At 46.4% G+C, this 16,296-nt stretch overlaps 1 protein-coding gene across 1 annotated transcript in view; it reads right to left on the reverse strand.

The window, feature by feature from the left end:
* Positions 1-262: 262 nt before the first annotated feature.
* Positions 263-16,296, reverse strand: part of ANTXRL (ANTXR like) — an 85,674-nt gene continuing 69,640 nt past the window's right edge. Inside the window, exon 18 of the mRNA XM_034775893.1 lies at positions 263-5,508. Coding sequence (XP_034631784.1) covers positions 5,287-5,508 — 222 coding nt within the window. The 3' untranslated portion in view covers positions 263-5,286. The remainder of the gene's footprint in view (positions 5,509-16,296) is intronic.

Consider the following 16,296-nt stretch of genomic DNA (forward strand, 5'->3'; position numbering starts at 1 on the left):
TCCCTGGTTTGGTTTAAATAAGTCAGTCCTAGGGTGACGCAGGGAATCTCCTGTTGTGGTTGTGAGCACCTGGCCGTCCCTTCAGAGACAGGACACTCCTTTGCACAGCAGCAGAGCACCAGCTAGCACTCAGGAGTCCTGACTCCCAGTTCCTTGCTCTACCCACAGCATGAGTGAACTAATGAGGAACAGTATATTAAAGGGTCAGATAATCTTGCGGACACATAAAACGTCCCTTGGAGTGAAATCATTCGCTCTAATGTGTAATCGTTAAGCACTTTTATTGCTGATTTAAAATCCATTAAGACTACATTACGTTGGATTATGAGATTTTGGCTACATTTCCCACATTTGCATGTAGATATTATTGTCGCAGGGTTTTTCAGAGAAATGGAGCAGGCGCACAAAATGCATAAAGGTTATACAATTATAACATGGAAGCAGCATGTTAGTTACAGAAAGTTGTACCACATGTACCGGCAACAAACCCCCATGAAGAACCCCTTTAAACTTTAGCAATAAGAAATCCAACACGTTCCATCAATTTCCTCTGTCCCCAACGTTTTATGACTGTCATGTCAGCCCACATCCCCACTACTTCTGAGCGCGTACATCTTTCTAGAAAATATTTGTACAGTACATTGTTTTCCCTTATAAACCAAGCAATTTCTCTCTTCCCCAAAATGTAAATCTATCATTATCTACATATCTGTTCAAGCATTGTTAAACGTTAGAAATCTCCTGGTTTTCCTACATTTTGCATTACTCAAAAGCATCAGATCAGTAACAAATGTCTAAATGTACTAGGCAAATGTACTCAATAATTCCCGTTTCCCAAAGCTACAGAGAACAATTTAAGAAAACCATACCGTATTATCACACTCCCATGCATAGCATCCTGGGCCACCTGTATTTATTCACCTTAAGTCCCTTTTAATAAATTACTCTAACTGTCCAGCAGTAAAGTTCAGAAGTGTCCTGTCTCCTCTGTGTTAAACTCTCTATATTTACAGAAGCTGGGCTGTTTTCTCGGGAAAATGCTTTTTTTAAATGAAAAAGTCAAAGGATGGTGCCGATCACATTGACAAAAGCCGTAATAAGAATATAAAGGCTTAGAGAACAACAGGTGCATGTGCATCTGAATTGGCACAGTTCATGACTCAATCCATCACTGAGCTCACTCACTAATAAGAGGAGCTGACCTTTTTAGATTTAGGACTGTTTGACCCACAGCCTTGATCTTGATGCATCATGAACTGAGGTTGGTACACAGCCCCTAATAGGCTAAACCACGGTGGTCTTGGATGAATCCTGATCACTTGGAGTCTGATTCTCCACTGCTTTGCATTTTGCATTACTGTTTACACCAGTGTTAAGTGTGTGCCAGATGCTCCCAAATCCAGATTCTCCAATCATGCCAGGGAAAGCATTAGACACTCACGGTGCACAGGTAAAAATGAGACGGAGGCTCCAAGGTACTGGCGAATGGTTCCCTTTGAAACACTTCCTTACAGTGTTTGCTATGGAGCACTGTAATCACAATTGGCCAAACATACAGATGAAAATAACAATAGCATATTCAACTGTCAGGCCAGGGAAAGGGCCAGATCCTCAGCTGGTGCAAAGTGGCATAGCTCCATTGAAGTCCATGGAACAACGCCAATTTAAATCAGCCGAGGCTCTGACCCAATAGACTACAAAAAAGCCAGATTGCTTCACCTGTGTTATTGTAACTCCTGAAATAATCAAAATGGAAAAGATTTGTACAAGTCCAAATGTCCTTTCTGCAGCCAGTGCCGTAGGTTTACATTTAGTGCTGCATTCAGCTTGAACAATGAAAATACACTGGTCAGTTTCACTTTTGCTTCTCACCAATTTCACTGTCCAGCTCTCACACAATGCTGTAGGGCGTGGGTTGCAGACACTGCCGGGGCAGGTTTGCAATACAAACCAAAAGCTGATTTCCTGGGAATTTAACTCTCTAGCTATAGATACTCACGGAAACACTTTGCCCTCCTCCAGGGTGTACGCTGCGGTAGTTTTAGAAGAGATGGAGTCAGAGCAGTGTAAAGCTTGAGTAATGCAGCAGTGAATTTAGCAATGCGAATGGACCTCATCATCTGGAATCCCAAACAACTGCAATCCCGGCTGTGCACATGAGTTTATTGAAGATGGATTCCTTGCACAGCCAAGACTAGACACATTTTTGCAAAGGTAAAAGTATTGTTATACCTGTCAATCTGCAGATGAGTCAGCTGTTTGAATAGCTTGTGAAAAACCTTTAGGCATTGGCATATGTAACACAGATCCCTGGGCCAAACTCCGCTGGCATTTACACTGGGTGTACATCTGCAGTGACCCCATAAAAGTCATTGGAGCTACTCTGGATTTACACAGAAGTAAGTGATGACAGAATTTGGCTGCTTTTCTCACTGGCTAACAGTAGTCCTGGCCCAACAAGAAAAACTTTATAAATAGAACCAATTTTTGTAAGTTAATTTTCCCTGCTTGTTATCTGCTCCCAGCACTGTGGGTCTCCATAGTACCTCAATCCCCACTGGTGAATTAAGTGTTGGTGAAAGGTCTGACAACCCTAATGTCCTTTCTATATGCACAGGCAATAGCCGCACAAGCTTCGCCACCAATGTGCCAGATCTCAATGACAGCGCTTGAGGCTGGGAGGGATGTTCAGTATCCTTTGTCATTTCAATTATCGGCCTCCGCTGAGATTGCCAACCAGAGGGGTGGTTAATGCCAACTGCTTATTGTGATGTAGACACCTGTCCGCTAGGGGCTGGGCTGAGACCCAGCAAACTCATTTCACAGAGGCTCCTCCAAAGAGATATCAGGCAATACCAACATCCAGTCACTACCAGTCTGGGCTAAATGGATGGTCTTGCCATGGAAAAGTTGGCAGCCCATTCCCACTCTCCCCCGGCTCATCCAGTCCCCTTCACTAAAGACAGTGGAGTTTCGCCATAACTGAAATGGAGAATAAGACACATTATTTTTGCCTTTCAACTTAAAGCAGTGAGAACGAACAACTGCTGACTAATTAGACGTCACACTGGCTGCAGATGTGGGAGTGCTGCTCTCAAAGCAAAGCTTTAAATGGAGGGGGAGTAATCCAGATAGGAGATGTTAACCCACCACAAGCCATTCCCTCTGTCTCTGCCACGTATGGGCCAACCCGGCAGACCGCACTCAAGTGGAGTAAGGAAGGACTGGACCAAGCTATAAGTAATGTACCTGATTTTCCTCTCAGTGCAGTGTGAGGCCCCAATTTAGCATGCAAATAATCCTATTGACTTCAATGGAATTTAATCATAGACCTAAAGTTAACCACATTCTTCAGTGCTTTGCTGTCCCAGGTCTAAACCAGGAGCAATTCCAGTGTAGTCAATGGGACCAGATCCGCAGCTGGTGTAAATGGGTGCTGCTCCTCTGACTTCACAGTGGAGTTATGCTGATTCCTGTGAGCTGAGTTTATGACCCAATAGCATGCCATAGCGCTGCGTGTCTTTACCAATTAGGCCTTGTTGGGCCCTTTATTATCTCTTGTTCTGTACACACAGCCTGTAACGATGATCAGCATAGAATGGTGAGAGCTAGTTATTGGGTTCTGCAACTGGGCGTTTCCACTGGAAAAAACAAGCCTGATTCTCATCTACCCTAAGGCCTCTTTATGTCGCACTAGGAGTGCAGATGCCATAAAGTGAGAGTAAATGCAAGGCATTACTACAGTTTCCTCTTGGGATTATATGGCCAAGAACAGGTGCCAGGTTGTATCTGCTCCCCCACAGAAATAGATAGACCATGCCAATAAGACACAATACTTAGTCCTGCCATGAGTGCAGGGAACTGGACTAGATGATCTCTCAAGGGCCCTTCCAGTCCTACGATTCTAAGATGCAACATGGTCATCCTCTCTACGACTTCAGTAATACCATTTACATGTGGATCTGAAGACACCCTTTCTGATGCAGTATAATATAGGATGGGGTGAGCAATGTAACTCCATGAGTTATTTTGCTTCACTAGGGATGAGCTGGGTACAAACCACTCAGGCTTTAGCCCCAGTCATGAGGCACCCCGTAATCCCACGTCAGATATTCCCCACCTACGTGCATGCGCTTGTGTCTCTGCTTAGTGTCAGACACAACTGAGGCTCATCAATGTTTAGGAGTCCCACAGGTTTGGGATGAATAAAAACCAAAAGGAAAGCCCATGCTGACAGATCAGATTCTGTGTGTTTTATACACACAGATAGATAGTAATGTTCCATATTGAGGGCCTGGGGGTCTCTGATATATAAAAGGATTCAGATGTGTTTTCATCTGAATCACAAAAGAGCTCAATCCTTCACTCCTGCTAGCAGTGAAGTCTATGGGAAGCAGATGTGGGATCAGTCCCTGTGTGTTCCCACGTATGTCTGATGTATCAGACATGCTACTTATATACAGTAGCAGTCACATATAAGGGACATATACTTCTGTTCCATGTGGGAGGCCTTTTTATATAAATGAAAATTAAAAAATGCAAAAAACCTAGAAACTTTTTTCCACATTCTCCTGAACTTTGGAAAGATCTGCCCCAGTCTGAGGTTTTCAGAACCCCAAATTAACCTTTACGGGCTGTGTCTGATGAAATTAAGAACAAAGGCTAAATCTAGTTAAATCAAAGATTTTGGTTTCAAAAATGAGCTTCTCGGGGGGAAAAAAAACCACAGGGCAGATTCCACACCCTAAATCACTGGAACTGCATGGTGAATAGCTCACCTTGCTCCGTTAACATTACCCAGGGAAATTCCCCTTGCAGAACAAACCAAGGAGAATGCTCCCTTGTAATCACAGCTCCCTGTTCACGTTGTGTTTGTGGGGAGAAGAGCAACTTTCAATTCCCTACGTTTACCCAACTCATTTGCAGGTGGCACCTTTCGACTGACTGATGCATGTGTATCTGGCTTGGGTTTTCATGTATGATAGGACATATAATGTCATACAAACGTCATGTGTGGATAAATCCAAAGAATGTGTGTGTGTGTATATATATCTATATAAACACTGCTACTGTTTCGGTTTTGTTCTACATCCAGTAGCTCCAGAATTATCCACTGAATGTTTACTCAGCACGTGTGGCATAAATATATTTATACAGTAAAACTGACACTTGGCAATTTTTTTTTTTTTGCTGACCAGCAACAAATTTCGCTATCTTTCGACTGTAAACCAAGCCTCAATAAATATGCCATGCTCAGCAGAGAGCAATCTTGGTTTTTGCCGCACTCTAAGCCAGGGGTTGTGGGGGCGGGCGCGCCGGAGGAGGTCCCGGGGGCACTCGGGATGGGGGTGGTCCAGGAGGCGGCTGCCTGGAAGGAGGCTGCAGAGAGGCCGAAGGCGAGGTGCTTCTCGGAGTGTTGTTGAGGGGGGTGGCGTCGTGGTTCGGCGGCGGGCAGTATGGGGTTGTGCTTCCATCTGATTTCACCCGGGTGAAGTTTATGCATCGTCCCTGGTTAAAAGAAAAATCGTTATTTGTAAAACCTACATGTGTTTTGCAGCAGCTAGCAAGCCCAGTGCCAATGGGATCGGAGACAGCAGTGCTGTAACGCTGTTTTTTTCTATGGAAATACCTATAGATCTTCATCCATGGGACATTCATTGGGCCCCCACCAGCAAAGTTCAGACCTTCGCTTTATCAAACACGGGGGGGTTCTGACACAGGTTTTGTTTGAGCCTCTTAGTGAGAAAAAGGCCCACTCTGAAATTCAGCTACTGCGCTGAAGTCTCTCAGAGGTGTTTGGAAAAGGGATCTCTGAGTGGGTGGCTCTATCACAATCATGCTATAGTACTTTGAACTTCCCCTGCACCTTGTCAGCCACAGATCTCAAAGCTTCTCCCGCAGGTATCGCCATTTGACAGCTGGGAAAATGACGGCACAGAGCGGGGGCAGACTTGTCTAAAGCAGAGCAATGAGCCGGGGGGCAGAAGTGGGAGTAGAACACAAGTTTCATGACTCCCAGGCTTCTGCTCTAACCACTAGACATCACTGTGTCTAAGGACTGGTGATATATACAGGACAAGTCAATGTACGCTCAATGAAGAGGAGTCCCACATCTTGCTTTGCTTCTCCATTTAGCTCTACACTAACATCGCCCCGTCTTCTGTGCGTATGAGAGACAGCTGGAGAAAGCACAATGGCCCTGACCTGGGAGAAGGCAACATACCTTGCCCCAAAACTAGTCCAAGTCCTGCTTTGCTGCGCTGGTGCCTGGAGCCACCCCTGAGGGTGCCCAGGGTAAAGCAAAGTACCCCTATGGGATGCATGCACATCACACACACTAGCATTCAAAAACAACGCAGTTCTTGGACCTCAAATCAGCCGCCTTAAGGCAGGGTCTGCGGATGGTTTACATGGAAAAGAGGCCCAACTTTGTGATGCTCTCTGTAGCCCTGCTGGTAGGGTTATGCAGGACATGGCCTAGGGTCCTTAGCCCTCCGGTCCCACACCGAGAACACCAGCAAGTCATGTGATAGCGTAACGTGTTTCCCGATTCAGGGGATTTTGAAATGGGTGTGGCCTATTGCATGGGCTGGGCTGTCGGGAGCTGCCTAGGTGGCATTTCAACACCGTAGTGGGTGGGGAAACAAAGAGGAAACAGAAAGAAATGTTGAAGGATGTCCTGCTTCTTTAAGGGCTACACACATTTTCAACAGGGCTTCCCCCAGCCAAAGCAGAGCTCTGTCAGGCTCCCTTCAGCCAAGCTCCAGAGAGGAAGAAGGAAAGAAGCACCCTGCCAGCACCAGAGCCCACCCAGCAATCCCAGACACACACCAGCCGCTCCCCTACCTCCCGACCCGCCCAGCTTCGCAGCTGCCAAGTCTTGCATGGCTCCCCATCCTACCCCCTGCCGCGGCTTGGGGGAAACTCATTACATCCTTTGCAGATTCCCAATGTCCCAATGCTAAACTCGGCAGCTGCGGATCTGGCCTTGCATCCTCCTGGTTTTGGGGGGAGGGAGGGAGAGTTTTGCAGCAAAGTTGTTGCTTTAAACCTGGCAAGAGTCTGTGCTTTTGAGAGTGAGTCAGGCCCCTCACCATCAAACAAAAGGCTAGATATGATGGCTCTCTGAAAATTCAGGATTGACACCGCCCATGGGTATGAGAAGCCAGCCCCACCACCAAGTAACCAACAGTCAGGACACTCAGCTGGGATGTAAGTGACTCAGGATCAAATCCCTCCAACAGAGGATTTGATGTGGAAGAGCCAGGTGCACACCCCAAAAGCTGTCTGATTTGGAGAGGCTTGACTCCAGGTCTCCCAGGTGAGTCCCCTTGCAGAAAAGGTCTCGGTTCCATCCCGCTGCAGCACAGGAATTTGTTTTTTGAAATCTCAGCAATGTTCGTGGGATGGGAAACCCATTTCCCGCCCAGCTCTAGGCCTCAGAATGTTCAACCTGGCAGGCTCCGCCCACAGCCCAGCTGTTCGAGAAGCGATCTGCACGACTATGTTGCTGGAGGGGTTTTGAAATCACCCATGAGAGCCCAGATGGAACTCAAGCATGGACCGCAGAGATAGGGTATAATAGGGTTACCATCTGTCCGTATTTCCCCGGACATATCCGGCTTTTTCGTCTTTAAATAGCCATCCGGGAGGAATTGGTAATCAGGTAGAAAGGTCTGGGATTTTCCCCCCGTCCGCTCCCCATGCAGAGTGCGGCGCGGCTGATAGGGCAGCTGGGCCTGATTGAGCCACTCCCATTGGCCTCCAGCAGCCGGAGCCCCTCCCCCGCTCCCCTCCTCCTGCTGTCTCAGCACTCTGCGAAGGAGGGGCTGTGCGCTCGGCAGCGCAGCAGCCTGTTTGGTTCGGCTCCAGGTGGAGCCAGCGGCTCGAGTGGCATGGGCATGGTAAGGGGAATCCTGGGGGACAGTCAGGGAGCAGGGCGAGGGTTGAATGGGTCGGGAGTTCTGGGGGGGGGTCTCTCAGGGGGAAGGGAGTGGTTGGATGGGGTGTGGGAGTCCCGGGGGTCTGTCAGGGGGTGGGGGTGTGGATAAGGGTTGGGGCAGCCAGGGGACAGCTGGGTGTAGGGTCCTAGGGGGGCAGTTAAGGTGGGGGGGGGTCTCAGGAGGGGGCAGTCAGGGGACAAGGAGCAGGGAGGCTTAGGTAGGGGGTAGGGTCCTGGGGGGCAGTTAGGGACAGGGGTCCCAGGAGGGGGCAGTCAGGGGACAAGGAGCAGGGCAGGGGTTGGGGGTTCTGAGTGGGGCAGTCAGGGGGTGGAAAGTGGGAGGGAGTGGATGGGGGCGGGGCTCTCCCCCCTCCTCTTTTTTGATTGTTGAAATATGGTAACCCTATGGTATAACTACATTGGAGGTGTGTACGTTCCCAGGCTCAATCCCTGCTGGTGACCCAAATGGGGCAATGTTACACTTGCCTACCTGGCTCCAGGCTTTGCTAATGAGATTCCGAGCCCTGTTAATCCAGCCCAGCTCAACAGTGATTAAAAGTTGCTCCCCTCTGATGGACTCCAGGTAGCCCCCGCATGAGATGAGTTTGGCAGGTCTCGGTTGTCTCCCTTGTCACAAACTCACCACCAGGCTTTGCATTAAGTGGCCGAGGGAATAGAGAGGCCACGCCCTGAATGGGCTGTGGAGACTGATCTGAACCTGTTATCTTTAGACAAACCCCAACTCCCAGACCATGGCTGAGAGCAGCACATGTGGGAAGCCTGCCTGGCTGCTATCCTGTAGATAGACAAAGGACCAATGCCTTTCACCGGTACTAAAGCCTCCAGTGCTTGAAGCTGAAGTTTAGGGTTCTATGCCAATTAGTTAATTAAATATCTGAATATCACACCCGGAGCTGCACAAGACTTGGCAGATATGTTTAAATGTATATACATACAGTTCTCTGTCCGGGGACCCATTGCCATAGTGTACCTCACAATCATCACTGTGTTTATCCTTGTGAACCCCATGAGGCAGAGTGGGAATATTATGCCCAATGTATAGATGGGGAATTGAGGCACAGAGAGACTAAAGCTATGTCTGCGCTGCAGAGTTAACGGAGGGGATCTGTACCCTGGGTGGTCCTGCCTGGGGACGAGCAGCCACGCTAGTGCTGTGCTCACCCAGAGGAGGTGCTAGGACTTCAGTTGTTTGCGTTGCCCTGAGCTGAGCCGCTCTGTGATTCTTTCCCAGGGAATTGTGGGAGAACTTTCCTGCCCTTGTGGGCACCCAGGGGAATTGTGGGAAGGCACTGGAGGGCTATCAGCACTGAGTGGTTTAGCCTGCATCCTCACTGCAAAGTGGCCAGGTGAAAGCAATACTCAGGCTTTACTTTATAGCCCAGTGGTTCCCAAACTTTAACAGCCCACAAACCCCTTTCACTAAATTGTGAAATCTCGTGAACCCCCTCCTAAAAATGAATATTTTCAGGGATTTAAGTTTAAATTTCCTCAGTGTGATGCCCCGCTCTTCCTGGGGCTCGGGCTGGGGTTCGGGCTACCGGCTCCCCTGCTGATGAGGGCGGGGCTCAGGCTGCCAGCCCCAACTGCCCGGCCCCGCTCTCCCTGGGCTTGGGCTGCCAGCCCCCCGCAGAGCGCTGGGATTTGGGCTGCTGGCTCCCTCGCTGATGGGGGCAGAGCTCAGGCTGCCGGCCCCAACTGCCCGGCCCCACTCTCCCTGGGGCTCGGGCTGCCAGCCCCACGTGGAGTGCTGGGGTTCGGGCTGCCAGCTCCCACGCTGACTGCCGGGACTTGGGCTGCCAACCCCAACTGCCCGGCCCCGCTCTCCCTGAGGCTCGGGGTGTCTCCCCTGCAACCGGGTCCCACCTGCTATCTCCAATGGCCGGGGACCTCTGTCCGCCATTAACAAAATTTTTCTGGTGAACCCCCTGTAACGTTCTGCAAACCCCAGTTTGGGACCCACTGCTGTAGACGGACAGGAGCAACACCCAGCAAAGAGCCTGGCTTTACTCTTCAGTGAGGACAAGCCCAAGGTCAAACAGGGAGCCTGTAGCAGATCAGGAAATAGAACCCAGGTCTTCCGAGTCCCAGGTTTAGCACCCAAACCATTGCATCATCCTTCTTTGTCTCTAGGGGCCACGTGTCTTCTTTTCCACTGATTTACTTTATATTCAAAATCTGCTCCCTGCTAGATTAGTAAATGATGCCTGATAAAGCCACCAAAATCTACAGCCATGCAGCATGCCCCACAAATCCACTTCAGTACACAAATGCTTTTGCCCTTGCATTTACAATGTCGTGCATTTGCCAGGAGTTCAAAAAAAAAAAAAAAAGGAAAAAAGAGGGTTTAGAAGCATCACTTTGTGAGTGAAGTCTATTTACTCAAAAGTCAGATACAAAATTAAATAAAAAAACCCTTCCCCTCTGTAAATGCAAAGCCACAAACACACATTAGTATTTTTGCCTACAAGTCTTCCCTGCCCCGTGCCCTTCCTCACCCCCAAACATCAGTCTCAAAGGTATTCATAGTGTATAATCAAAGGGGAGCCCAGAAATCTGTTTGCATTACTTTCACTTCAGTTAAAGTGATACGCGACGTCAAACTGCTGCCAGGTTCTGCCACACTCTTGGATTTGTCAGACAGCTGGGTAATTTAAAGGCCACGCATCGCATTGTGTCATGAAAAATACTGTTGGGTTTGGAGTTTGACAGAGAGCAATTGGGATGATCGATGTATATATTGTGACATTTCCTCACAATAGATTATCGGTGCATGCCTCCGATCTCATGGCAACAACAATTGGTTAATACTAAAGCAAATTCTTCCGAGCACCTGCAGCAGCCATTGATAAATCAAAGCTAAATTGATGCCTTGCATTAGGATTACAGAGAGACTAAGAGGAGCAAATAATCACTACTGATCAATCATGCTTTGCACCTTCTTAAGATCTCAAAGTTCTTTACTGGTGCTGAGGAATTCAGCCTCGCAATAAGCTATGGTACATCCTGCAAGCCGTAATCAAACAAGCGGTGCCAAGAGGGTTACTTCTGTGGGCAAGGATTGTGCACGTGAGTAAGGACTGGAGGGCCTTGTGTTTGTTACATGGTCCTATATCAGCCCAGGGTTAGTATACATATTAAGTAACAAAAAGCCCATTTATTATGAGACAGAAATTATAGGGTTTTTTCATACCCTACATTTGATTTAAGTATTCCCCCCGCCCCGCCCCAACAGCTTGCAAAGTGCATTTGAACACAGATTAAATTAAATACAGCTTTTGCATTCTTTCCTCAGGTTTCTACCCACACACACCTATACTCAAGGTAGTGTGATCAACGGGATTGATTAATAGGGATTGACAGCCGCAATCACACCAGTGGTGGAATTGGTATTATTTTCCCCTTAAGTATGGCAGCATTAAATCTTTTAAGGGAAGGTATCAGAGCTGTCAACTGTGGTAATGCCACAATGATCCCAACTTTGACAGCTGTTGGTAGCTGCTTTATTGTTTTCTAAGAAGCAGGTGATCTGAATAAATCCAGTTCTATCTTGTTCCACCCTCACTGCTGGCATGAAATTGCTCAGATGGTCTGACCCGTAAATCTTATTGTCATTCATGGACCAACTGAAGATCAGCAATATGCCATATGGAGTTATGCCCTTACTTCAGTTCACATCTACACAGTATTTATAATACACTATTATTTTGCCTTCCCATATGTCCATCCACTTGTTAGTCTCTTGTTACGCTGTTCGCCAAATTGGCTTTTCAAAGGTACAAATACTGAAGCTGCAGGATCTGCCCTCGTTTTGACTCTAGCCATATCAATCAGGGCAATTCAAAGCAGCTTTTATCCCAGTGTAACAATCACATGTGTAATTAAATTGCTTTGCCTCTTTGACCACCTAGGACGTGTTTTTTGTTTGTGGTTATCAGGGGGGAAAAAGCTTTTGAAAGCCACTAAGACGTGTTTCTTGGTCATTCTCAGCATAGTACTGAGTGTTTAGATTCCCACTGTTTGCTTCTTTCATCTGCTACTCAACAAGTCTTCAAGAAAACGGGAAGCACAATTTAAAGGGACATGAACAACTTAAAAATCATGCTTTGTACTCAAACAAATGCCTTTCCCTATGGTACGAACAACATCTTTGATTATTAAAAGAGGAAGTTTAAAAGTCTACTCCATTTGTCATTTTGTATACTTCTTGCATTTCTCTCAGTTTGCAGAATGAAAAGCAAAGAAAGTCAGTTTAATTTTTATTTATAGTCAATTTCACTTAAAGATTCTTAGTATGCAATTTTGACTTTGGGGAAGGGAATACTCATTTGTTTTAGTTGTTTCCACCAGAATTTTTGTTTTAAGCCCTGAGAACATTTCTGAGGGGCGTAGACTTTATAAAATCTTGTTTTGCCCTTGAATTTTAGGGTAAAATTTAAATTGAAAACATCCCTTTAAAGTTTAGTCACTCTAGAATAAAACAATCTGTTGGTATATCTGTATAATCTGTATAAATATAATTAAAAAAACAACCAAAATGCTACTTTTAAGAAATTAACAACTGAGAATAATGTAATTTCATTTGGGTCTCTATAAATAAATGGGCCAAATTCATCACTATTTTATCTTCATTGATGTCAATGGGTTTTTACCGAGGGTACATTTATTTTATATGCACAGCATGTCTACATTCATCTTTACTTTCTATAAACTGCTTTTTAACAAATAAAATGGCATTGATATTTGTGTTTGAAAGCACAAATAGGCAGGTCAAAAGAACACAAACGGTGACTCAATATTATCTACCAACCCCAAAGAAAAAGAGAACAGGTAACTGTTAAAAATAAAATGAACACATCAACTTACAAAGCATGAGATATTTGAGACTGGATGCATAAGCTGATTCACAGAATCAATTTAACGGAACGGAAGCCCAAATTCAAAGCCCAATGAAATCAATGGGAGGTCTCAGCCATTTGACCTTTGTGGGTCCTAAGTTAATGTTAAGAAGTTAATTCTTGGGAAACTTTAGTGAACAGTGATTTAAGGGAACAAGAACCCTCCAGCTGGCAGCATCTGAACCTTGCTCCCTAAAAATTCAAATAAAAATATACAATCGGAGCCTGATCCAAAGTCCACTGAGATGAATGGGTTACTTTAAATTGATTAATTCTTGGATCAGATACCAAAATCGTTTTGGGTGTAATCATTTTACAAGGAAGGAGCTGATCCAAAGAGGTGCTGAACATCTGCTGTTCACATTGCCTAGGCATGGCGTCAGGATCGGGCCGATAGCGTGCGGTTTCAAGGAACCACAATCTATGTGAATCAGTGTTTGCCAAAAGCTTCCTTGCACTGCATCGCTTCATGCTGACTGTGGGCTGAACACGCCACGGCTCATTAAAACCCTCTCCGCTGTCCCTGCAATTGCACTGATTGCCCCGTAGCGTTAGGGTTAGAAATTAGTGGAGCAGTGAAACTCCTTGTCACTTCAACCAAGTACGCCTGGATTGGAATAACTCTTACTAAAGAAAACTACTACATTCACGGCTGGGGCTTTGATTCTGTGTTTAAAGGACAGAAAGGCTTATCAAACATAAAGGGAAATGCGAGAGGTTTAAAATAGCTGCAACTTCGTTGCTGATTGCGCTTTTAATAATTTTTTTTGCATTTTCAGTTTTTATGTCTCAACTTGGAGCATTAAAAATAATCACCACAAATGGTTTGGGGTTTTTTAACCCTGTCCACCCAGAGGTTGGGTGTTTTAAATACTTCCTAACATAAGAAGTATTTTCTCCTGGATAATGATTTTCTGATGGTCGGGGAGGTGCTCCCAGCCATTGCAATCTGCCAATTATGAAATGGTATGATAAACAGAAGTGGACTGGAATGAGGTAATTTTAAACACCAACGCTAAAGTAGGTGCTGGTATCTAACAAGGAAGATGTGATCCTGCGCTGCCCCCCCCATTTGAAAAATAAGTCCATTTCACTCCTTTCTTAACTGTTTGTTCTCATCTTGGGCCTCTTCCTAAATGAACGGAGCTGGTTTCACAGAACACAAGCGGGGATAATGGCAGGTCCCGATCTCAGAAGGGTGCTGTGAGGATAAGTACCTTAAAGATTACGAGGAGCTCAGATACTACAGTAGAGGGAAACCATAGAAGCACCTAAGGTAAATTCAAATAGAAAAATGAAAGATGGTGAATGTCCAGTGCCTACCAGCTCGCAGGCGATCTGTAAGGGAATGTGAGCATTTCCACCCAACACATTATTATTGGTCATCTACATTACAGCTGCACCTATTTGCCACAACTGAGAGCAGGGCTCTGGCTAACACATTTCAAAATACACCCAATCGTCCTAGTCTAGACACGCCCTAGATAGTAAGAGACTGTCCTGCCTTATAATTAAGGCTCCAGTTCAGGAAAGCATCCCTGTTCTGGGTAGCACATGCTTACGTGCTTTCCCGAGTCAGGACCTAAAGAGACAAAGGGTGGGGGAAGAATTAGCTCCCGTCTACAGAGAGAGAAAATTGACTGGCCCGAGGGCTGTTTCAATGCTAGAAACTGGATCCAGCTCGCCTGAGGCCCACTCCACAGAACCTAAAGAACAACTTGGCTTCCCCATTTGCTGCTCATGGAGCCCTGCTGATGAGGTCACGTGCTGCTGCTCCATTTACTAACATCAAAGGAGCAGTCATTTTCCTCCTTGTGCCTCACACCATCAAACAGGATTCTGAAAACACAGGGCCCAATGCTGCCTTCAGTGACTGAGGATCAGGCCCAGCGGGAAGTTCCTTGGCCAACGGAGATCAACAGGAAAGTAAAGCAGCAAAACAGCCAGGAAGAGTCCAACTAAATAAATAAATAAAACTGGGCCCAGGTTCAGCTAAGTATCATTTGGAGATTCAGGCCCAGTTTCTCTAGACACATCATCTGACCTCCTGCACATCACAGGCCCCAGAACCTCACCCACCACACCTGTAACAGACCCCTAACCTCTGGCTGAGTTACTGAAGATCTCAAATCATGACTTAAAGACTTCCAGTGACAGAGAATCCACCATTTACTCTAGTTCATACCAACAAGTGTCACGTGCCCCTTGCTGCAGAGGAAGGCGAAAAGCCCCCAGTGTCTCTGCCAATCTGACCTGGGGGGAAATTCCTTCCTGATCCCAAATACTGTATGCCAATCAGTTAGACCTGGAGCATGTGGGCCAGACTCACTGGCCAGACACCTGGGAAAGAATTCTCTGTTATCACTCAGAGCCCTCCCCATGTAGTGTCCCATCTCCGGCCACTGGAGATATTTGCTAATAACATTCATGGATGGGCCATGTGCCATAGTAGGCAACCTCATTGTACTGTCCCCTCCATAAACTTATCAAGCTGTCTTAAAACAAATTAGGTTTTTTGCCCCCACTGCTCCCCTTGGAAACATGTTCCAGAACTTCACTGCTCTGATTGTTAGAAACCTCTTATCTAGAGCTTTTCACCAGTAGATCTCAAACTGCTTCACAAAGGAGGTCGATAGCATTATCCCCATTTTACATACTGGGAAACTGAGGCACGGAGTCGTGAAGTGATTGGCTCAAGGTCTCCCCCACAGGGAATAAAACCCAGATTGTCTAAGTCCCACTCCCCTGCTCTAGCCACTAGGCCACGCTGCACTTTGAAAGCCTCAACTGGAAGGCAACACAGAAATGCAAACAAAAACCAGACAGCATTTGTCACCAACCCAGGCTATAGATATGACCTCAGATCACACCAATCTATAAATTTTACAGAGCCTGGATGCAAAACTGGCCAGGCAAGTTTTAGGGACTTGCAACCCCAGCAGTGTATTGAAAAAGACACCCACAGGCTAGCCTTGCCGATATAAACGGAACTCCGTTTCTGCGGGATTGTCATTCTAAACGGAGGGTCTTTTTCGCATTTGGGAATGTGTGCACATGAATGCAGGTGTAATTGTGCACCTAATTTGCACATGCAATTACTATGACTATGCATCTGCGCTGGGTACTTTGTGTGACCAGTGAGATGCATAACTGGGCATATGCCTGTGCCAATACCTAATTTGCATGTGGTGCGCAGATGCACATGCATTTATGAGTTTAGCTTTGTTAAAAATCAGGCCCCAGAGTGTCTTGATTCATAGGCCCGCTCTAAAGCCTGCTGTAGTCAAGTGGTGCGGAGTGGGAGTGTCTTTATATTCATATCAATGGGCTCAGGATCAGACCCACTATTGCTGGTGTGTGCTGCACTAAAGAATGCAGGCGTAAGATTGTACAGTTGCAGTGCAGGCCTGCTGGGACCCAATGAGCTACTGGGGATTC

The sequence above is a fragment of the Trachemys scripta genome, chromosome 7, assembly GCF_013100865.1.
Source record: "Trachemys scripta elegans isolate TJP31775 chromosome 7, CAS_Tse_1.0, whole genome shotgun sequence".
Taxonomy (NCBI): domain Eukaryota; kingdom Metazoa; phylum Chordata; order Testudines; family Emydidae; genus Trachemys; species Trachemys scripta.